Below are 20,732 nucleotides of genomic sequence, written 5' to 3'. Positions count from 1 at the left end.
TACGCATCGGAGGTGAGCTGGATTTGGTCCATGAGCCGCAGCTTGTCCAACCCTTGAACTCTTTCTTTTTATGCACAAAGAAACTAATGCCCAGAGAGGTTAAGCTATTTGGCAAAGGTCACCAGATAAATAGTAGAAGAGCCAAATGCATTATCCTTTTCAAACCAGATATTCTTCAACAATACAAACTCTAAAATGATTACATTTCCCAAAGAGCTAAAACAGAATACTCCGTGAAATCTCAGAAAAATCAAGTGTTATAATTTCTTATTTAATTAAGGTCAACAGGATTTAATGAACGCTATTTAAGACAGGAATTAACTATCCATCAACCCATAAATCTATACATCTATACATATACCCCATATATACATATATCACTGTGCTTCTTCTATGTAATACTGTCCTCAGAATATAGCAGGAGTTCAATAAATTGTGTGACGTGAATTCAAAATACAAACTAAAATGTAATTCAATTCTAGGCACATCCATAAGTGAAGATATTCTCACTTAAAACTTGCATTATCTCAAAGAATACATTCTTATTAATTATGTAAAAGTGCAATAACTCTGCCCCACTGGACAGTTAGAGACATTTTAAAGAAATTTTCAATTAAGTCATTTTAAAAATCTATTTTTAAAACAGTATGATACTACTTCAGATAAACTATCATACCTAGTAAATCTGCTCCTTCATCCACATCTCCAATTAGACCTGAACCAGCTGACGATAGTTCTTCAAAGAGAGACTCTGTATTGCGATCAAAAGCTTTGTTCTCTATGCCTTTGGTGGGAGTGCTAGGCAGAAAAAAACAAAACCAAATCAACAAATATGTCAAAGATGTTTTCAACAGTGCAAAATGAATACAAAAGGCTAAGTTACAAAGGAATTTTTAACCTGTAATTTACATTTAATATAAAATATAACTTAAAAGGATTTCTCAAGGGTGTCATAAGAGATTCCCATTAAACTCCACAGAGAGAACTGTTGATGAATATATAGAATGTTTTTGCAGTGAGATCCTAGCAAACACAAACAGTAAATGGCAGCTAAAAGAGAGCACTACTCTGCATTGTTCAGGCACTGGTCTAAGTCCTTTCACAGACTACCTTATTAAAACCTTCACACCTACTCTACAAAAGATCTGCTGCTATTATCCCAACTTTACAGAAGAGGAAACTAAAGAGGTTATGGAATTTGCCAAGATCATCCAGCAAATGAGTCAAAGAGGCAGAACTCAAACCCAGGCAGCCAGGCTTCAGAATCCATGATCTTAACTACCATGGTCCACGTTGTCTGGGTATAAATTAGCATGGCCATTTTATTTTTCTTTTAAGGGCAACTTGGCAATATCAAAATTTAAAATGTAAATACCCACTGACCCAAGAACTTGATGTTAAAAAAATTCCTACAGGGAATTCCCTGGCAGTCCAGTGGTTAGGACTTGGTGCTTTCACTGCAGTGGCTGGGGTTCAGTCCCTGGTTGGGGAACTAAGATCCCGCAAGCTGTGTAGCGTGGCCACAAATAAAAAAAAAAATCCTACAAAGCCCCTGTCACAAGAAGGCAATTATGTATGTAAAAGGATGGTCAGAGCAGCAAAAAGTTGAAACAACCCAAGTGATCATTAACAGGGCACAGATAAAATAAGTTATGGATATACCTAAAAGTTTCAACTTTTAACTTTAAAAACATTTAAAATACAGCTTTAGAAATGAAAGAAACCCATTATATAAAGGTGCTTTTTATAAAGCAAGTTGCAATACAGTATGTATAATATAAGCCCTTTTTGCAGGGGTATGGAGGAGAATGGGGAAATGTACGTGTTTGTGCATTAGTGTTACATTAATAGAAAAAAGTCTGCACAGGATTTCCAGTTAAATACGATGGACACAGTCATTTATCACCCAATAATTCAGAAACTCAACTGAAATGACAGTAAAGGAATTTAAAAAGTATACACCCACAAGGACATAGGGAACAGAAAAAGAAACTACAGCAGATGAAATGTGAACAAAATTATATAAGATAGAAAACAGATGGGCAAACAGTAGAAATTGATTTAACAGACCAGACAAAGCTTCAACTTAAGCCATTAGTGTTTAGGAAGGAAGTCAGCATGCTGCCAGAACCCCTGAAAGGCTCAGGAATTGAAGGAACCAGCAATCTGCAGAGAGAAGCATGCAAGAGGGAACATAAGATAGAGGGATGTGATGAAAGACAGCACAAGAAGCTATATGAGATCTAAATCCAACCCTCCAGGACAGTGAGACCTCCCTTCTCCTGGCATTGCTCCCCGAACAATGGAAGCCAAGGTTAAATGTTACAGGCAGAAAACTGGAGAGTCAATGTCATTTACTTAAGTATGAGCAAAACAGCCACAGAGAACCAGACGATCAAAGAAAGCCTTTATCATAAAATTGAGTCCAAAACACTCAGAGTAAAAGGAGACAGTGAATGCAGACAGCAGCAAAAACTTAAAAAAAAAAAATTTATTTTATTTTCATAATAAAGTTACATCCGTAAGAGAACTGTAGGGTGTTATAAAAAGTAACTATCCAAGAAAAACAAAAAAACTTTTAGAAAAAAAATTGACGAGGGTTGAAAGAGAAAGTTGAAGAAATCATCCAGAAATTATAAGAAAAATAGAAGAGACAGAAAAGAGGGGAAAAAGGGAATTGTGAGGGTCAGTCCAGAATGTTCAATATCTACCTAATAAGTGTTCCAGAAAAAGAGAAGAAAAGACAACAAAAAGGAGAAATAAGAGAAAATTTCTCAACGGGGAAATATGAACTTCCAGATGAAAGGACTACTGCAGATACAAAAGAAGATGCCTACATTGAACACATCATCATGAATTTTTAAAAAGGAAAAAACAAACAAAACAACAACAAACAGGGATAAAGATCCTAAAAGCTTACAGAGAATATATTAAAAAAGCAAGAATCCAAATGGCAACACTCCACTAAACATGACAATGAATTAATGTCCTCACAATTCTGAATAAAAACTTCTGAAGATTTCCCAACCTGGAATTCTATATCCAGCCAAACTATCATTCCTTTAAATGACATTTATCACATTCAAGTTCTCAAAAAACTTACTTCCAAAACAGCCTTTGCCAGGAAAGCTAGTAAGAATATTTCTGTCAAAACAAAGGCATAAATCAAGAAGCTAGATGTCATGGTATCCAGGAAATAGAAGATGGAACAAAGGAGAGAAGTGAAAAGAATTCCCAGCATGAAAATGAGGGCAAATTCCAGGACCAGAGCAAACACAAAAATGTCTACATTGGAGAACGGTAACAGAAGGTTCCAGGAAACTGGTTTTATTTATATTTGGCCATTTTGAGAATGTTTACATTTATGATTTGCAGGGTATCTGTTAGTGAATTAGTGATAGGTATGTAGAAACCTAAGCAAAAGAAACAAACAGAACAAAACCAAAAAAACCCCGAGGCTTTACTAAATTAAAGAAAAACGAAGTTGTAAAAGAAAGGAAATGTAATCATAGTATATTCTGTGGCTAGGCTGTTATTAGTATTTATATAATTGTAATGATGTAAACAATGAACGTTAATTTAACAGAAACTGAGATGTAATTATATTGGGAGGATGGAAGGAAAGATGATGGTTTAAAGAGCTATGCCCTATAAAGTCAATAGCTAATATTGCAGCCTTTTTTAAACCAGGACTCCTCATTTGATCCACAGAATACAGAAAATGATTTGAGTGACTATTTGCTCAATTCTCCCAAAGAAAGTATATAGCTAGTACTGTTCTAGATGCACAGGAGTATAAATATTTATTTATTTTTTGGCTGCAGCAGGTCTTAGTTAATGGCGCACGGGATCTTTCGTTGCGGTACATGGGCTTTTCTCTAGCTGCGGTGTGCAGGCTCAGTAGTTGCAGTGTGCACAGGCTCCAGAGCGTGTGGGCTCTGTAGTTGCAGCACACAGGCTCTCTAGTTGTGGCAAATGGGCCCAGCCGCCCCGCAGCTTGTGGGATCCTAGTTCCCTGACCAGGGATTGAACCGGCATGCCCTGCATTGCAAGGCAGATTCTCAATCACTGGACCACCGGGGAAGTCCCTGCACAGGAGTATAGCTAATTCATTATATACAAGGGGTGCCTTAGGGCATTAGGACTTGATTTTCTCACTGAACCCCAACTGAGAAAGAGAGAGACCAAGGAAGAACAGCATAGGATGTGATTTAGATACCTGAAGATAAATACCCAAAGAGACCTGAGAAGTGATAGAGACTGCCTCTTGGGAGTGGGAATGAGGGGTCAGTAGGGGTAAGGGCCTACTACTGCCCTTCATATTTTGTATTATGATTTGACCTTAATACTGCCATACATGCTTTAGTCTAATAAAAATGTTTTTGATTTTTAAAAACAGGTTCAGAATGACAAGAGCGCACAACTGTTAGTAAGTAGCCGCATCTCTTAGGTTTAGGAGAGGATGAATAAGAAGCAAATTTCGCTTTTTACACTCTGCATTGTTTAATTTCTTAAATAAACAATAAAGAAAAAAATCTTTCAATAGAGCACAGCCTTTGAAATCAGAGTCCTAGGTTGAATCCCAGCTCCACCTCTTGCCAGCTTGGTAACCTTGGACAAGTTACTGTACAACTCTGAGCTTCCTTATCTGTAAAATGGGGGTGAAGACATCAACCTCATAAGGCTATAATTAAGATAAAATGATATAAAACAATAATGAAGGTAACAATAATGCTAGCTAACATTTATTGAACTGGACACTTTGCCAATGATTTAACATATATTGATTCATTTACTCCTTACAGCCATCTGAAGTATTATCATAATTCCCTTTTATGGATGAGGAAACTTACCTCAGATTCAAATCCAAGTCAGGATTTGAATGCATGTAGTCTTATTCTAGGCTCATGCTTTTTAACCGCTACTGCATATAATGTCTAGCAGTGATCAAAAAAATGGCACATATTTTTATGGTCATTGTTAGTTAATTAAAAAATAAAATTTATGGAAGAAATTAAAAGGCAGCAGCTCCTGTGTGACATTCTTGAACATCAATATATTTCAGATGATCTTCATTAAGATAATACATACCATTCTCTTCTAACCTCTAAATAGCCTCCCCATGTAAAATGATACTAAAATGAGACTAATTTCTTCTAGTAATGAGATCATTACAGTTTTGAAGGGAATACATTGTCTTCTTCCTGATTGGGGGAAGGAATAACGTTTCTTCAAATTATATTTTCCCCACTTTTGCTGTTATGTTTTTCCCAGTTCCACAAAGTAGGGAATACTCCTTGGCTGTCTTTTTTCCCCATCCGTCCACATGCTCCTAGTCCCTGATGCTGCAAAGGTAACACTTCACAGAAGATTTAAACTATGTACAATATCCAGCTTCAAAAAAGAGAAAACTGAAATATAACATCAACATTTCTTCAGCAAAACATTTGAATGCATTTTATCTGGTTAGAGACCAGGGGACAACAGTGTGCTTTGGGAGAGGGGAAAGGGAAGGATAAGATGTCCTAATCGGGCTTTTACAGTACCTTGAGCCTTTATATCCACTGAGATCTTTGTCCATATCCAACTCAGGAGTGGATTCAATGATTGCCTGAACTTCTGACTTCTCTTCATTTTCAGCAGAGTCTTAGGAAAGAACAAGATAACAAAAACAGTGCATATAACACATACTGCCCCCGTTATGAAAATTGCTTCTATGGTTGTAAATACATCATTTGATCATAAAAAATTTTAAAGAGTTGATTCTAGGAAACACAAGGTTAGACAGACAATATGTCATATATTCAATTAACAGTAAATATGAGCAACTAAAAAATAACCAAAGGAAGTTTTCATTTGTGTTTCTCTGGACACAGTGCAGTGTACACCAGGCCAGAACTCACTGTTTTCCTTGTATTTAAGGGGTGAAATACAGAGAAATTAAAGACAAAGACTAATGACCTAAGGTAGGGAACAGAAAAAGAATGTCCTCCTGCCTTTCAGGCTCTCAACCCCTCAGCCACTGCCCCACCACTTTTCTCTCTAAAACTTTATGTAATCATCACATCTTAAAGCTTATTTACAATTGAATACAGTTTTATAAATCTATGGCAGTAACACCCCAAAGATGTCATATCCACATCTGGATTTATTGAATACTTTGTCAGTATGTAAATAAGTAGGGTCACTTACCTGTTGATACACTTCTAGTTTCTTGGACTACCTGTACTTCAATATGCTTGCTTCTCTCTGACTTATCTGGTGTATCGGCAACCTTCCCAAATCCTTCATTCTCTTCATGTAAGGGAGTATCACTAGGAATTGCTGCCACATCTGAAGCAGTTGTTGATGCTGGAGTGGTAGCTTTAGATCCTCCCTGGCTGACATCAGAAAGTTCATCCTACGAATAAATATAATTAGGGAAAACATTCTGACAAGTAATTTATTTAAAACTATCTTTTACATGGGTTAAGAAACTTGAAAGAAAATTCTATTAAAAAACAGTAAGTCACTGATTACCAAAGGAAATCAATAAATAATCTCTGCAGATTATTTTCAAGTAATTAGGAAATATTTAAGCAATCATGTTTTTCCAGACATACATGAGATTCTTCTAAATAGAAGACCTGAAGACCTAAAGACCTAAAAGTAGAGTGGCAGTATTAGCAATAAAATCATACATTACTGCCATCATCAGAGTTTGTAATGGCAGTCCTCATTTGTAAAATCATTTGATAATAAAGACTTGTTTCCAAACACTTAGAGCATGTACTGTGTGGTAGCTACTCTAAAACAGCAATGGAATAACAAGATTCTTAATCTCAGGATACAGTTTTGTAAACAGTGTTCTTAAAACATCCTGTATCCAGGGAATTCCCTGGTGGTCTAGTGGTTGGGTCTCCGTGCTTTTACTGCCAGTGGCCCGGGTTCAATCCCTCGTTGGGGAACTAAGATCCTGCAAGCTGCAAGGCGTCACCAAAAAAAGAAAACAAATCCTGCATCCAGATCACTTGAAGTGTTTGTAAAAAGGACAGATCCTAAGTCCAAGCCCAGACTTTAGGCAGTGGGATCAGGTAATCTGCATGTTTAACAAGCAATCCAGGTCATTTATATATAATCATTAAAATTTCACAACTACTTCTAAGATCCACAGATAGGCTTCAAGAAGTACATGCCCAGACTGAAAATTTATGCAAACGTTTATGTACAATGAATTTTTCTAGGAAAAGAATCTACAACTTTTATCAGATTTTCAATGGGGTTTGTGACTCCAAAATAATCAAAAACAGCTGTCCACTAGCTACCAATAACGAGGCAGTTCTTTACAGCAAAGCACCCAGTCTTAGAGAGAGTGGGACAGAATGTTTAGTACTGGCAATGATGGTGGTGATGATTAGGGTGAATCTAGTGAATTTACCAAATGCATAATTTTGGATGAGTTATGTATTCTTCCTATAGCTATGTTTTCTCATCTGTAAAATAGAGATAATGGTACCCAATTCATTGGATTATTCTAAATTTTTCTGTATAAAGACTTAGCGGTGTATTCACACATACCAAGTGTTTAAAATGTTGGCTATTTATTACAATTTATAACAATACATTATGCACAACCTTGAAAATTTGGCAATACATGCTTTTGGCCTAAGGAGAAAAAAAGAATATATAAATATATTAAATTGTGCTATGGTGGGGGATGATTATTAGTGATTTTTATTTCCCTCTTTAAAATTTTATCTTTCTTAACTTTTAAAGAACATGGTTTAAAATACATTATAGCTACATCAACTATAGTTCAATAAAAATAAAATAAATTATAGCTATAAAAATAATGGAACAGAATCCAAGCAATTAAAAATAACTAACACTATACCAATCTTACACTGTCTGAGAGATTTAGGTTATTTTAAGTGCTGAAAAGTAAGAGGGTGTTCAAGGTTAAGACTCTCTTCAAGTATAAGAAAACATTTTTTGACATATAGTCAACTTACACATGCTATGATGGACAGCAACTACAATGAAAGTAATCACACTTGGAGAACTTAACGATCACCAAACCTCTTAGCTTTACAACATTAAAATGTTTCATCTCCATTTTCTTCTGTTAATATTTTAATTTACTATAATGCATTTTGATGTATGGCTGAACTAATATAAATCAATTACCAGATGAGAACAAAGGGCATGCAAAAGAAAATATATTCTCTATGGCAAACCGAGAGCTCTTTATCCCTTCAGTACTCCTCCCACCCACACTCTTCATCCCTATCCCAGGCTTTTGGAGGTTATTCCCCCCTTATTTTTGTTTTTAATAATGAGAAATCTATAAAGTCAGACTGTGACCTAGCATGTTGTACTCACTAAGAGTTTTGAGTATCTTAGCTCTTCTGGTGGGTTTAAGCTCTAACACGTGGATAAAACCCAAATATTTGCTGAAGACCGTCATGCTAGTAAATTTTTGCTAGTCTCATTTTCTGACAGTTTATATTGTACTTGGACTTTTATAATAGTTGGTCAGCTACTGATTATTTATTGCTCATCAACATTTTAAGAAACATATATATCCATGACAGATGATCCATTTAGCAAAAACAAATCTCATCTGAGATTCAGAATCTATCAAAAGAAAAATAAAGTGGCATATCCATATTAGCATACAATACTTACTTAAAATGAATTTTCAATGACATAGGAAAATGTTATGTTAAACTGGAAAATATATATACTTTTAAGGAAATAATCAAAGATGGAGATAGAGGATGTTATTTATAACAGCAGAGAACTGAAAACAACGTAAATGCTCCAAAATAGGAAATTAAGAAAATTATAGAACATCCATACAACAGAATACTACGCAGCAATTTAAAAAACTGTGTTGTAGAAGAATACCTACTGAGATGGAAAATATTCACAATATTCTGTGAAGAGACTGGGGACTAAAACAGTTCTGTATAGTATAATCAACTAAGAATGGCTAGAAAGAGCTATGTCAGGACACTCATGACAATTCTAAAAGTGGTTGCCACTGGGTAGTTTGACTTTTGCTTTTACTATGCTCTTGTTAGCACTTCTAAATATATATATTTTTAAGTAAAAGAAAATTATAAAATTCAGAATATTAATCTATATATGAAGTATGGTCTCAAAAACAATTTCTACTTATTTGTTTGTTTGTATGGCTGCGTTGGGTCTTCATCACTTTATTTATTTATTTATTTATTTATTTATTTATGGTTTCTCTTGTTGTGGAGCACGGGCTCTAGGCACGTGGGCTTCAGTAGTTGCAGCACTCGGGCTCAGTAGTTGTGGCGCACAGGCTTAGTTACTCCACAGCATGTGGGATCTTCCCGGACCAGGGCTCGAACCCGTGTCCCCTGCATTGGCAGGTGGATTCTTAACCACTGCGCCACCAGGGTAGTCCCTCAAAAACAATTTCTTTAGGTATATAAAGAGACTAGAGATAGTAAGTTTTACTATAACTAGATGAAATTCTCTTTTCAATTTGAAAGTTTTGAGAAAAGAAAACGATTTATACTATTTATGAGTTGGGACTATCCATTCATTATTGCCTTGTGTTTAAAATAACTTTGATTACAAATATTGCAATATTAACCGTATGCTAATAAAATCAGCTGAATTACACAGCCAACTATTTTCTTTTGTGCATCTCAAATACAGAGCTGATATCCAATGGGAAGAAAGACAAATCAAATACATTAATAGTTCAATCCTCTATCACCTCCTCCCCTGTTAAAATTAAAAGACAAAATTATTTGACTATTTCCTGGAGCTGGAGACTGGCACCTAATACAAAAGTATCTGATAAAAATTTCATCAAGCTGGGCTTCCCTGGTGGCGCAGTGGTTGAGAGTCCGCCTGCTGATACAGGGGACACGGGTTCATGCCCCGGTCCGGGAAGATCCCACATACCGCAGAGCGGCTGGGCCCGTGAGCCATGGCCGCTGAGCCTGCGCGTCCGGAGCCTGTGCTCTGCAACGAGAGAGGCCACAGCGGTGAGAGGCCCGCGTACCAAAAAAAAAAAAAAATTCATCAAGTAAATTAGCTTGTTAGAAGTTGAGTCTGGAAAACTGACAATAATATTTCTGGAGCCAAAGAGGACTATAGTGAAAACAACTAGAAGTCACCCTGAGTACCACTCTCTTGGTCTTTGTTTTGATGTGTACTCTATTTAACAGAAAAAACAGAAGTGGCATTATTTTGGTTAATCTAACAGCCTGGCTAATTCACATTTATGTTATCATATACATGAATTCCCAAGCTTTAAAAGTTTAAAATATAAAGTACATTTAAAAATTAATATAAAGAGTCCAGGTTCTGATGAAGTACTGATGGGCAGCGCTTAAACCCATCAAAACTATGGATTCAGAAAGCCCTAGAGAATATCAAGTTCATCTACAATGAGAAAATTATATGCCTTTGATAACTGGTCGATCTTGACCTTGTTGTTTCCATTTATCTCTCAAATAAAAGTCAAGTAGAGAAATTATTTCCTCTTCCTTCATATCACCCTACCCCACAAGGTCTAGCTATTTTTACCTTAAAAAAAATTATGTAGTAATTTAAAAGTTCACAATATAAACAGCTTGGCAAAAGCCCTCTTCCCCAAAATCATTTGTGGATCTGGGAGTATGAAATAAAGTAACCAGGAGAGAGCTGAACCTAAAACAGGAAGAGGACTCTGACACTTCAGGGGATCTCAAGATTTAGGGCTACAAGGAAGTGGTAAATTAGGATCTGCTTAGAAGATGGTATTTTAAAATGCTATCCAAATAACATGAGATTATTGATCTGTAACTCACTTCCCTTTTATACTTTTACCACATAAAAATATTTTACACACATTAAAATAGCTCACAGTGTGGGCTGTACTTCTGACAGCTGGATCCCAGGGACAGACCATGAGAGCTGAAGAGGGAAAAGCTCTGAATTTTAGGGAATAGTTTTCAAAAGACGTATTTCTCCTTGGTCTCCCAGATAGTGGAGACATAAAGCTCCCAAGATTAGCAGGAAAGCAATGAGGTGGGAAGTCTCTGTCATGTGTTTGGCCAAGGGCACAATATTCTTATATTGTATCTCCTATGGAAGAAATTATGAAACTCTGTCACTAACTATGCCTCCAACTAAAGATAGAAGGAAAAAAGACAAACCTAAATATTAGCCGGCTAAAAGATAAAATGTACCACTTTTGGTCAACAATGAGTTCATATGATACCAGGTACAAAATGAGGGAAAATGTTTTACTAGGACCTAAATGGAAACTGGAAGCATTTACATAAATTATTCAACATAAAGTTATAGGGGAGTTGCATGCTGTAGTTTCGCATTCACTCTGTGACTTCTGGAGACTTCTAATTCCCATTTTATGCTGGTCATACGCCAGGTGTACTGTTTTGGCTAATAGTTTTGACTACATTATCTGAAGACCACTGGCCTATCAATTTCAACTGCCTGATGCCATTAAGATATCCTCTTCAATGACACAGGTGGGTGCCAAAAATGGAGACTCACCAGGTGGTCAAGTCTCTTTCTGATAAACGTTACTTGTTTTGTAACCCCATTCCCACTCCTTCAGTCTTTAAGAAACTCTTACATTGTAGGCTTTCATGTCACTGGAAAATGCCCACAAAAACGAGCAACCTGACTTGGGGTTCCAGTGTTATAACTGTAAAGGAATGGCACTCTTGTGCAACAAAACAAAATAACAAGTGCTGGTGAGATGTGAAGAAATTAGGACACTTGTGTACTGTTGGTGGGGTTGTAAAATGCTGCAACTGCTCTGAAAACAGTATGGAGTTTCCTCATAAAATTAAAAATAGAACTACCACATGATCCAGCACTACCCCTTCTGGGTATAAAACCAAAAGATTTGAAAATAGGGATTCAAAGAGATATCTGTATACCCATGTTCAGAGCAGCACTATTCATAGTAGCCAAGAGGTAGAAGCGACCCAAATGTCCATTGAGGGATGAAATGGATAAACAAAACGTGGTATATGTATACAATGGAATATTATTCAGCCTTAAAAAGGAAGGAAATCCTGTCACATGCTACAACATGGATGAACCTTGAGGACATTATGCTAAGTCAAATAAGCCAGTCACAAAAGGACAACTACTACATGACTCCACTTATATGAGGTATCTAAAGTGGTCAAATTCATAGAAACACTAAGTAGAGTGGTAGTTGCCAGGGCTGAGGGCAGAGGGAAAGGGGAGTTGTTGTTTAATGGGTATAGAGCTTCAGACGTGCAAGACAAAAAAGTTCTAGAGATCTGTTTCACAACAATGTGAATACTGTTAACACCACTGGACTGTATACTTAAAAATGGTTAAGATAGTAAATTTTATGTTATACGTTTTTTATCACACAAAAAAAACAGAACAGGTGTCATTACTTTTAGCTTCACTTGAGATACCATAGTGAAAACAATCTGGTCTTTGTGCTATTTTCCTACTGGTTTTAGAGTATCAGGCTGAAAGTCTATAGGCCTTTACAAGATACTTTCAGATGTTCCATTCATCAAATGCCTCCCGTGCCCAGTGCTGCACAGAATACATATGTCATGTGTTATCTGGCATTGCCCCATTACAATTTATGTTCAGAAAGACTATAAAGTAAGCTCACAAGTATAAAAATAAATTATCCCACTAAGGACAACTTAGAAATGTTCCAATACAGTGTTTTCCTAAGTAGCCGCCTGATTTCATCTGAAATAAGCTTTAAAAAGGGGGCAAGCAACTCTGCTACATAAGTTCGTCTTTAGCTTCAAAGATTTTAAGCCTAATGTAAGTAAAAGACAAAATTACAGGGAGTAACTAGCCCAGTGGATACCCACTATAACACTTATCACCTTATATTTAATTCCTATGTTTACATTTCTTTCTCCCCAAGTTAAAGCTGTGCCCAAAGCAGTAGTTTTAACACTCTTTTGATTTACAACTCTACACCATAAGAGAATCACAAAATTCTGTGTATACAAGTATTTTATGGAGAGCTTCGCATCTTTAATTTGATTCCTAGAGGAGTCCGTGACCCAAAGAAACACTGAGAAGCATAATTCTAGACACATTTAGGTGAAATAAGTCTGTATGTAAATTATACTGTAGGTTCAAAAAAATTTAGAGAGGCACGGATGACCTACCTCTGAAGGTATTTCTGAAAAAGACACTGTTCCACTGTCATGGACCTGCTGAAGGCCTTACCCTGGTTAACCCTGACCTAGTAGGTAGGAGAAAGTCTTATTTTGTCTTTATATCCCCAGGGTCTAGCATATCAAGCCTGACATGAAGTAGGCTCTCAAAAGATGTTTGCTGAATGAAGCTGAATGGTGCCCTGACTGGGGCTGAACAAATCTGTTTAAATAGGGAGGCAGCCCATGGTAAAATGACATACTAGGCTGTCTCCAGGATACATACAAGTTATGTACATTCTGCCCTGAGGAAGGTATTTGTGCAAAGCATACACGTTTTCTTACCTAGAGCTGGAAAAATAGAAATAGGCTGAATTTCCACAGGATTTACTTATTATTTTCTCCTTTATTTCAAAATGCTGACTTTAGAGAGGAGTAAATTACAGATTACAGTAAAGCCCTAGCAACCACTGTAGAAGAAACAATTTTCTTTTTTATTTCAGGGAATAACATCAGCAGTCTTCCAAACTGAGCACTTGATGTCTTGAAAATAGCAGCTGAGAAAGTACCCAAAAGTTAATCACTTTCATTTACTTTTTACAAAACATTTTGAAACCCCATTCTCACCTCCTGTTCTATAGCCTTCAGAGGTTCAGGACTACTGCTGACCTGAGAAGAGGGAAAGATTATAAAAGAGAAAAAAAAAAAAATCATGTATTTACTAGGTGTTAGCATATTTCTAAGTATCTTTGGCTTGTGCTACCTCTCAGAATAACAAGATCCATCTCTTTTATCTACTTTGTTAAAATGAGGGTTTGGGGGTTTTGTTTTGTTTTGACTTAAAATCACCTCCTTTAAGCCTCTTTTTAAAGCCATCTCATGACTCAAAAACCACCTCTTGGGTCTTGTCTTACCTTATACTTTGTCAATAAGCAGTTTATCACTTAACCCTTTTTTCTATTCACACAGCTGTGTGAAATCTTCCTGAAATTTATCCTAATCATCTCGAGTAATTAACATAATAAATATTCCAGTTTAGCATACTTGGAAACATTAACCACACTCTTCTTCCCTCCCGCCCCTCACTTCTGAAACTGTTAAGAGAACACTAACAATCGAAGGGTAACCAAGATTCAAGTCCTTTTTCACAAAAACATCTATTTACTCATATTCTTCATTTCTATCTGTACATTTGCCCTCTTTGAGACAAAAGTGTTTTTCTTAAACACAAACAACTTCAAGTTTTAAATATTCTTAGTCTGGAAATCCATCAAAGTCTTTTGAAAAGTCTAAAATACAGCTCTCCTAGCTCCCTGTTAATTCCCACAAAAAAACCCACAGATGAGCAAGGCATGATTCACTTTTTTTCTTTTTTTTTTTTAAATTGAAATATAATTGACTTACAGTACTATACTAGTTTCAGGTGTACTACATAGTGGTTTGATGTTTTTAGACATTACAAAATGATCACCACGATAAGTCTAAGTACCATCTGTCATCATACACAGTTAATTCAATATTATTGACTATATTCCCTATGCTGTACATTACATTCCTTTGACTTCTTTATTTCATGAATGTAAGTTTGTACCTCTTAATCTCCCTCACCTATTTCACTCATCACCTCATGCCCCCTCCCCTCTGGCAACTACCAATTTGTTCTCTGTACCTATGAGTCTGTTTCTGTTTTGTTATGTCTGTTCATTTTGTTATGCCTGTTCATTTTGTTCTTTGAGGTTCCACATATAAGTGAAATCACATGGTATTTGTCTTTCTCTGTCTGACTTTTCTCACTTAGCATAATACCCTCTAGGTCCATCCATGTTGTCACAAATGGCAAGATTTCATTCTGTTATATAGTTGGATCATATTCCATTTGATCTATAGCATGACTCACTTTATACAAACCAGACTGCCTCTCCCTTAATATCTGTTTACATGATCTTTGATTCTGGATTCTCATCTTCAACTCTTCTCAACTATCATTTCATCAAAAGCTAGGTAAATAACTCTCTAAATAAAAATGAAAAGACTGTGAACATAACATTTTAAAATGAAAAACAAAAAGCAAGCTGCAGGAAATACTTAGAGCATAAACCCATTTATCGTTTTGGTTTTTTTTTTTAAGATTTTTTTTTTTTTGATATGGACCATTTTTAAAGTCTTTATTGAATTTGTTACAATATTGCTTCTGGGTTTTTTTGGTTGGGTTTTTTTGGCCACAAGGCATGTAGGACCTTAGCTCTCCGAACAAGGATCAAACTGGCACCCGCTGCATTAGAAGGCTAAGTCTTAACCACCTGGACTAAGTCCCTAAAACCATTTATCTTACAAAGACATATATGAGTATGTATTATCTATGTACATATATAAAGAAAAGGGTATGAATGGTATACCAACTATTCACAATGACTGAGGCAAAGGAATGGAATTTAGAGTTGGACAACTATACATTTTTACTCTAGATTTTCGATATCATTTGATTGTGAAACATTATTAATATGACTTTTAAAAAAATTATTAAGCCTACTTCCTAAAATATTTGGACTCTGAGCAACTTTACAACATTTCTAGCATCTGGCATTGTGTGTGACCTGGTAGGCATCAAAATTTTTTAATGCAAAAAGCAAGGTAATTTTTCTTCAACAGGAAATACTTAGAGCTATTTTTCTTATTCTAAGAGTTTGTTTAAACATTAAATATCAATAGTAATAAATACCCATGTGCCAATTACTTCAAAAAGAGTCACATTAGAAACATAAGCTTTAAATACCATCGTTTTTAAATAGTGTTGTTTATTTGGAGTTTTACCATTTTTCATTCTCAACATACACTAGCATCTTGGTCAATAAACAACACAATAAATATGCCAAAAAGAGGAAAAAAATCTCATTGATTAACACCCACTAAGAAAGAACTAATTCCACTGCCTCTTCTCTAAGCAAGAGTTTAAAAGGGGAGAAAGTATGTATCCTATAATTTTGTCAGTTATACCTCAATAAAAATGAATGGGTAAGTACCAAAATATTAAGAAGAGTAAATCTTAACTCCCTTTTCCCTTCAAACTGCAACTGTCAGCTGTGGATGATTCCTGAAGTTATCTAATGAGGATATATGTGAGTGGGAAAGTTTGTAAATAAAAACTGAAGTTATAGAAGAAATTCCTTGCCCTCTGTCCCAAGCAAAACCAACCTGAAATATTACAACATATAATCCATTTTTCTTAAAATTCTATTTTTATTTTAACACTAATGTAAAAATCCAAAAGGAGATAATGTATACTATAAACTAATGGAAAAACCCAACGTAAGCATCAACGGAAGAAAGGGCCTAGAAGCAATCACATTCCAACCGGTAAGCACATTTAGTGCCTAGATCTTGGTTCCTAAATACCATTCTACAATAAACAGAACCAAGGCTCTTGGAGAAGCACTTGATTGCACAGCAGGGGCAGGGAAAATGCAAGAGCCTGGAGCATCTGATGGTGTCAGGAAGGAAGGACTCAAAAGAGTGTGGGCATGTCGAAAGGGTATAGGATGACTCCTGAAAGAGCTCCTGATGTCCAAGGCTGAAACACTCTGAGCAACAAAATAAATAGTAATGGGACTTTCCTGGTGGTGCAGTGGTTAAGAATCCGCCTGTCAATGCAGGGGACACAGGTTCGATCCCTGGTCTGGGAAGATCCCACATGCCGGGGAGATACTAAGCCTGTGCGCCACAACTACTGAGCCTGCACTCTAGAGCCCACGAGCCACAAATACTGAGCCCATGCACCACAACTACTGAAGCCTGCGCACCTAGAGCCAGTGCTCCACAACAAGAGAAGCCACCGCAATGCGAAGCCTGCACACCGCAAGGACGAGTAGGCCCCGCTCGCCACAACTAGAGAAAGCCCACGTGCAGCAATGAAGACCCAAAGCAGCCTAAATAAATAAATTAATTAATTAATAAATAAGTAATAGCATTGGATAACCTACAGAACAAAATAATACCTTTGAGTTCAAATATAGAAGGGAGGGAGTGAGCAGCTCTCCCTCCCCAAAGAATTACAGTTAATGAATGTAGGATGAAGAAAATAGAAAATAAGCATTACAACACCACAGTAATAATTACTGTAGGTAAGATTCACTGATGCACGTTAAAATCAGTAAATGAAAGTCTGAGGAGAAGCAGGATATTGGCTCAGTCTCAAAATATATCCACCAAGATATTAATTAAATTATAAACAGAAAAACAGTAACTTTACAGTGAAGAAATCCAACACACACCAGCTGAACCAATCAATCGAGGTTAACATCACCACTACGGCATTCTACAGTATTCTTGCCAAAAATATATAGCCTCAATCTAATCATAAGAAACCATCAGAGAAGCCCAAATTGAGAGCTATTTTACAAAATAACTAACCAGTACTCTTTAAGCCTGAAGGTCATGAAAGACAAGGAAAGGCTGAGAAACCATCAAATGTTAGAAGAGACTGAGGAAACGTAACTCAGTGCAATGTGGGATCCTGGATTGCATCCTGGAGCTGAAAAAGAACAGTAGTGGGAACATTGGCAAAATCTGAATACAAGTCTGTAGTTCAGCTAATAGTATTGTACCAATGTTAATTTCTCAGTTTTGATAATCTTACCATGGTTAGTTAACATATCAATGTTGGGTGGGTGATGGGTATCGTTCCTTCTGTACTATTTTTGCAACTTTTCTATAAGTCTAAAATGTTCCAACATGAAAAGTTAAAAACAAAACAAACCAAGAGCTTTAACTGTTTGGAAATTTAAAATCACACATGCATTTTACAACAGGATCTTTAATCACAAAAGACACAGGAATAAGGTTTAACTACTATAGAGATTCAAGCTTGGGAAAACTAAAGAAATAGGAACAATTTAACACAAATGGAGGAGGATGGAAAATTCTTCTAAACAATAATGCTGGCTCTGTTCAGAAATTTTCCATTCTGCATGCTAAGCACGTCCCCTGACGAATGCAGCACACATTGACCACTGGCTTTATATACCAAACCCTGCTAACAAGACCTTCTCACAGCAGTTCCACTGAAGTATTTCAAGTCATGTGGTTTCAAAAGTACTCTTTAAAACTTTCACAAGTAGGTATCAATCCAATTGCTTTTTAGCTAAAATTGTTTTTCTCAGTTCTAAAAGTCACATTCTACTAATAACCAACAACCCAGGAGACTCTAAAGGAAAAAATAATACTTTTTCGGAGTATATATACATATGTGTATACTCACACACGTCTTTAGGCATGCGCAGGTGCATATATATGCATAGGTGTATATATACATATATATGTGTACATGTGAAACTAGATGGAATCTATGAAATCATTGCCAAAGTGATACTAACCAAGGTCTAGAAAACAGCATGAAAATTTTATGTGTAGGATATTTTAAATGATATTTAAAACACTTTGTTCTCTTTCTATATTTGGGCACAAGGGAGAGATATCTGAACTCTAAACTTGTAAAGCAATGAAGAACTTATACAACATAGCTGGTGAGAATACAAACAGCTACCATCCCTTTGGCAGGCAATTTGGTGATACCTAGCAAAATCTTAAATACATGCTTTAATCCAGCAATCCCACTTATGGGAATTATAAATACAAGTACTAAATTATGTACAAGGTTATTCAATGCAGCATTGCTTGTAATGGCAAAAGATGAGGAAAAACTGAGATGTCCTGTCAATAAAGTAGATTTTAATGGCAGATGGGATATGTGATCCCTTTCCCCTGGCCCTTCCTCAATAATTCTGATGTATCATTCATCGCCCTTCACTCCGTTGTTTTCAATTTTTTTCTCTCGGACTCCTCTTCTAAGCACACAAACAACCCAGTCTCGCGCCTTCTAAGAGTATCTTTCCCTTCACCCTGCCAACTGAAAACATCTTTTCACTGTCCTCCCACCACAACCACCTTTCTCGAGTAATATACACTCTCTATTTCCTCCTTCGTGAATATAATTCAGTTGGATGAACAACCTTACCTTAACATTTTTGCCCATTTCCACCCTAGCATTTTTATAATACATTTTCAACAGAAAATGTCATTTAACATAAGAAGTTCCTTTTTACCAATTTTGCTAGTGGCCCCCCATTAAGAAATTTCTGTTAATGATACAATATAAAATTCCTCTGCTTTCTGCCTTAAACTGATCTCTAAACTCGATTTGAGGACCATCAAAAGGTGTCAGGTGAAGCTTCATGTAAGCTGTGGCATTTAGATTGGCCTTGAAAGAATACTTCTACTGGTGGTAACCTAAGCAGGATACAAATATGTATGTGGGGAAACAATACAGAAAAGGATGCACAGGTGTGGAGTTCAGGAAAGGGGTCAAGGTCAGAAATTCAAACTTGTGAACACTGATGGGTGAATGGTATTTACAGACATGAAACTTGAGCTACCCACATTAAGTAGAGGAGGGGGCTAAAATTTAAGCCCTAGAGAACTACAACATTTAGAAGTGCAAAAGCAGCAATGGAAAAGGACCTATGAAGAAAACCAGAGAGAGAGGGAGAGGGGGAGATGGGAGACAGAGGGAGAGGGGGAGGGGGAGGGGGGAGGGGGAGAGAAAGAGAAAGAGAAAGAGAAAGAGAGAAAGAGAAAGAGAGAAAGAGAAAGAGAAAGAGAAGTATCCTGGGAGCAAAGTGAAGAAAACATTTCAAGAAGCAGAAAGTGGGCTTCCCTGGTGGCGCAGTGGTTAAGAATCCGCCTGCCAACGCAGGGTCACAGGTTCGAGCCCTGGTCCAGGAGGATCCCACATGCCGTGGAGCAACTAAGCCTGTGTGCCACAACTACTGAGCCTGCTCTCTAGAGCCCGTGAGCCACAACTACTGAGCCCCTGTGTCACAACTACTGAAGCCCATGTGCCTAGAGCCCGTGCTCCACAACAAGAGAAGCCACCGCAATGAGAAGCCTGTGCACCGCAATGAAGAGTAGCCCCCGCTCACCACAACTAGAGAAAGCCTGCGCGCAGCAACAAAGACCCAACGCAGCCAAAAATAAAATAAATAAATTTTTTTACAAAAGAATGATAAAAAACAATTAAAAAATAAAATTAGAAGAAAACTAAGTTGGAAGGACAAATTTTATTTAAAAAAAAAGCAGAAAGTATTCAAATGTGTCAAATGCTGCCACAAGGCAAGATGGGAATGAGAATTTTCCATCACACTATTTATTTATTTATTATTTATGGCTGTGTCCGGTCTTCGTTGCTGTGTGCAGGCTTTCTCTAGTTGCGGCGAGCAGGGGCTACTCTTCGTGTGGTATGCAGGCTTCTCATTGTGGTGGCTTCTCTTGTGGATCACGGCCTCTAGGCATGCGGACTTCAGTAGTTGTGGCACGAGGTCTCAGTAGTTGTGGCTCATAGGCTTAGTTGCTCTGCAGCATGTGGGATCTTCCTGGACCAGGGATCGAACCCGAGTCCCCTGCATTGGCAGGGAGATTCTTAACCACTGTGCCACCAGGGAAGTCCCCATCATGCTATTTAGAGAGATGGATATTTTGGGTAACCGTGAAAAAAGGCACATTGGTGCAGTAGGTAGCACTGAAGTCTCA

At 36.9% G+C, this 20,732-nt stretch overlaps 1 protein-coding gene across 16 annotated transcripts in view; it reads right to left on the bottom strand.

Moving 5' to 3' along the window:
- SPAG9 (sperm associated antigen 9) overlaps window positions 1-20,732 on the bottom strand; it is a 149,097-nt gene that overhangs the window by 40,153 nt on the left and 88,212 nt on the right. For 12 of the 16 annotated variants that reach the window (XM_089901077.1, XM_089901080.1, XM_089901082.1 and 9 more), the window contains 4 exons: window positions 13,779-13,820; window positions 6,193-6,400; window positions 5,547-5,646; window positions 677-798 (listed from right to left, as the gene is read on the bottom strand). In XM_089901077.1, coding sequence (XP_089757203.1) covers window positions 677-798; window positions 5,547-5,646; window positions 6,193-6,400; window positions 13,779-13,820 — 472 coding nt within the window. The remainder of the gene's footprint in view (window positions 1-676; window positions 799-5,546; window positions 5,647-6,192; window positions 6,401-13,778; window positions 13,821-20,732) is intronic. The other 4 variants (XM_089901079.1, XM_022558169.3, XM_022558172.3 and 1 more) reach the window with 1 other exon arrangement.

This window comes from Delphinapterus leucas, chromosome 19 (genome assembly GCF_059928025.1).
Source record: "Delphinapterus leucas isolate spDelLeu-1000000601 "Yukka" chromosome 19, BTC_Dleu_Yukka2, whole genome shotgun sequence".
Taxonomy (NCBI): Eukaryota; Metazoa; Chordata; class Mammalia; order Artiodactyla; family Monodontidae; genus Delphinapterus; species Delphinapterus leucas.
Note: the sequence above shows the minus strand (reverse complement) of the source record. Positions and strands in the feature narration are given on the sequence as shown.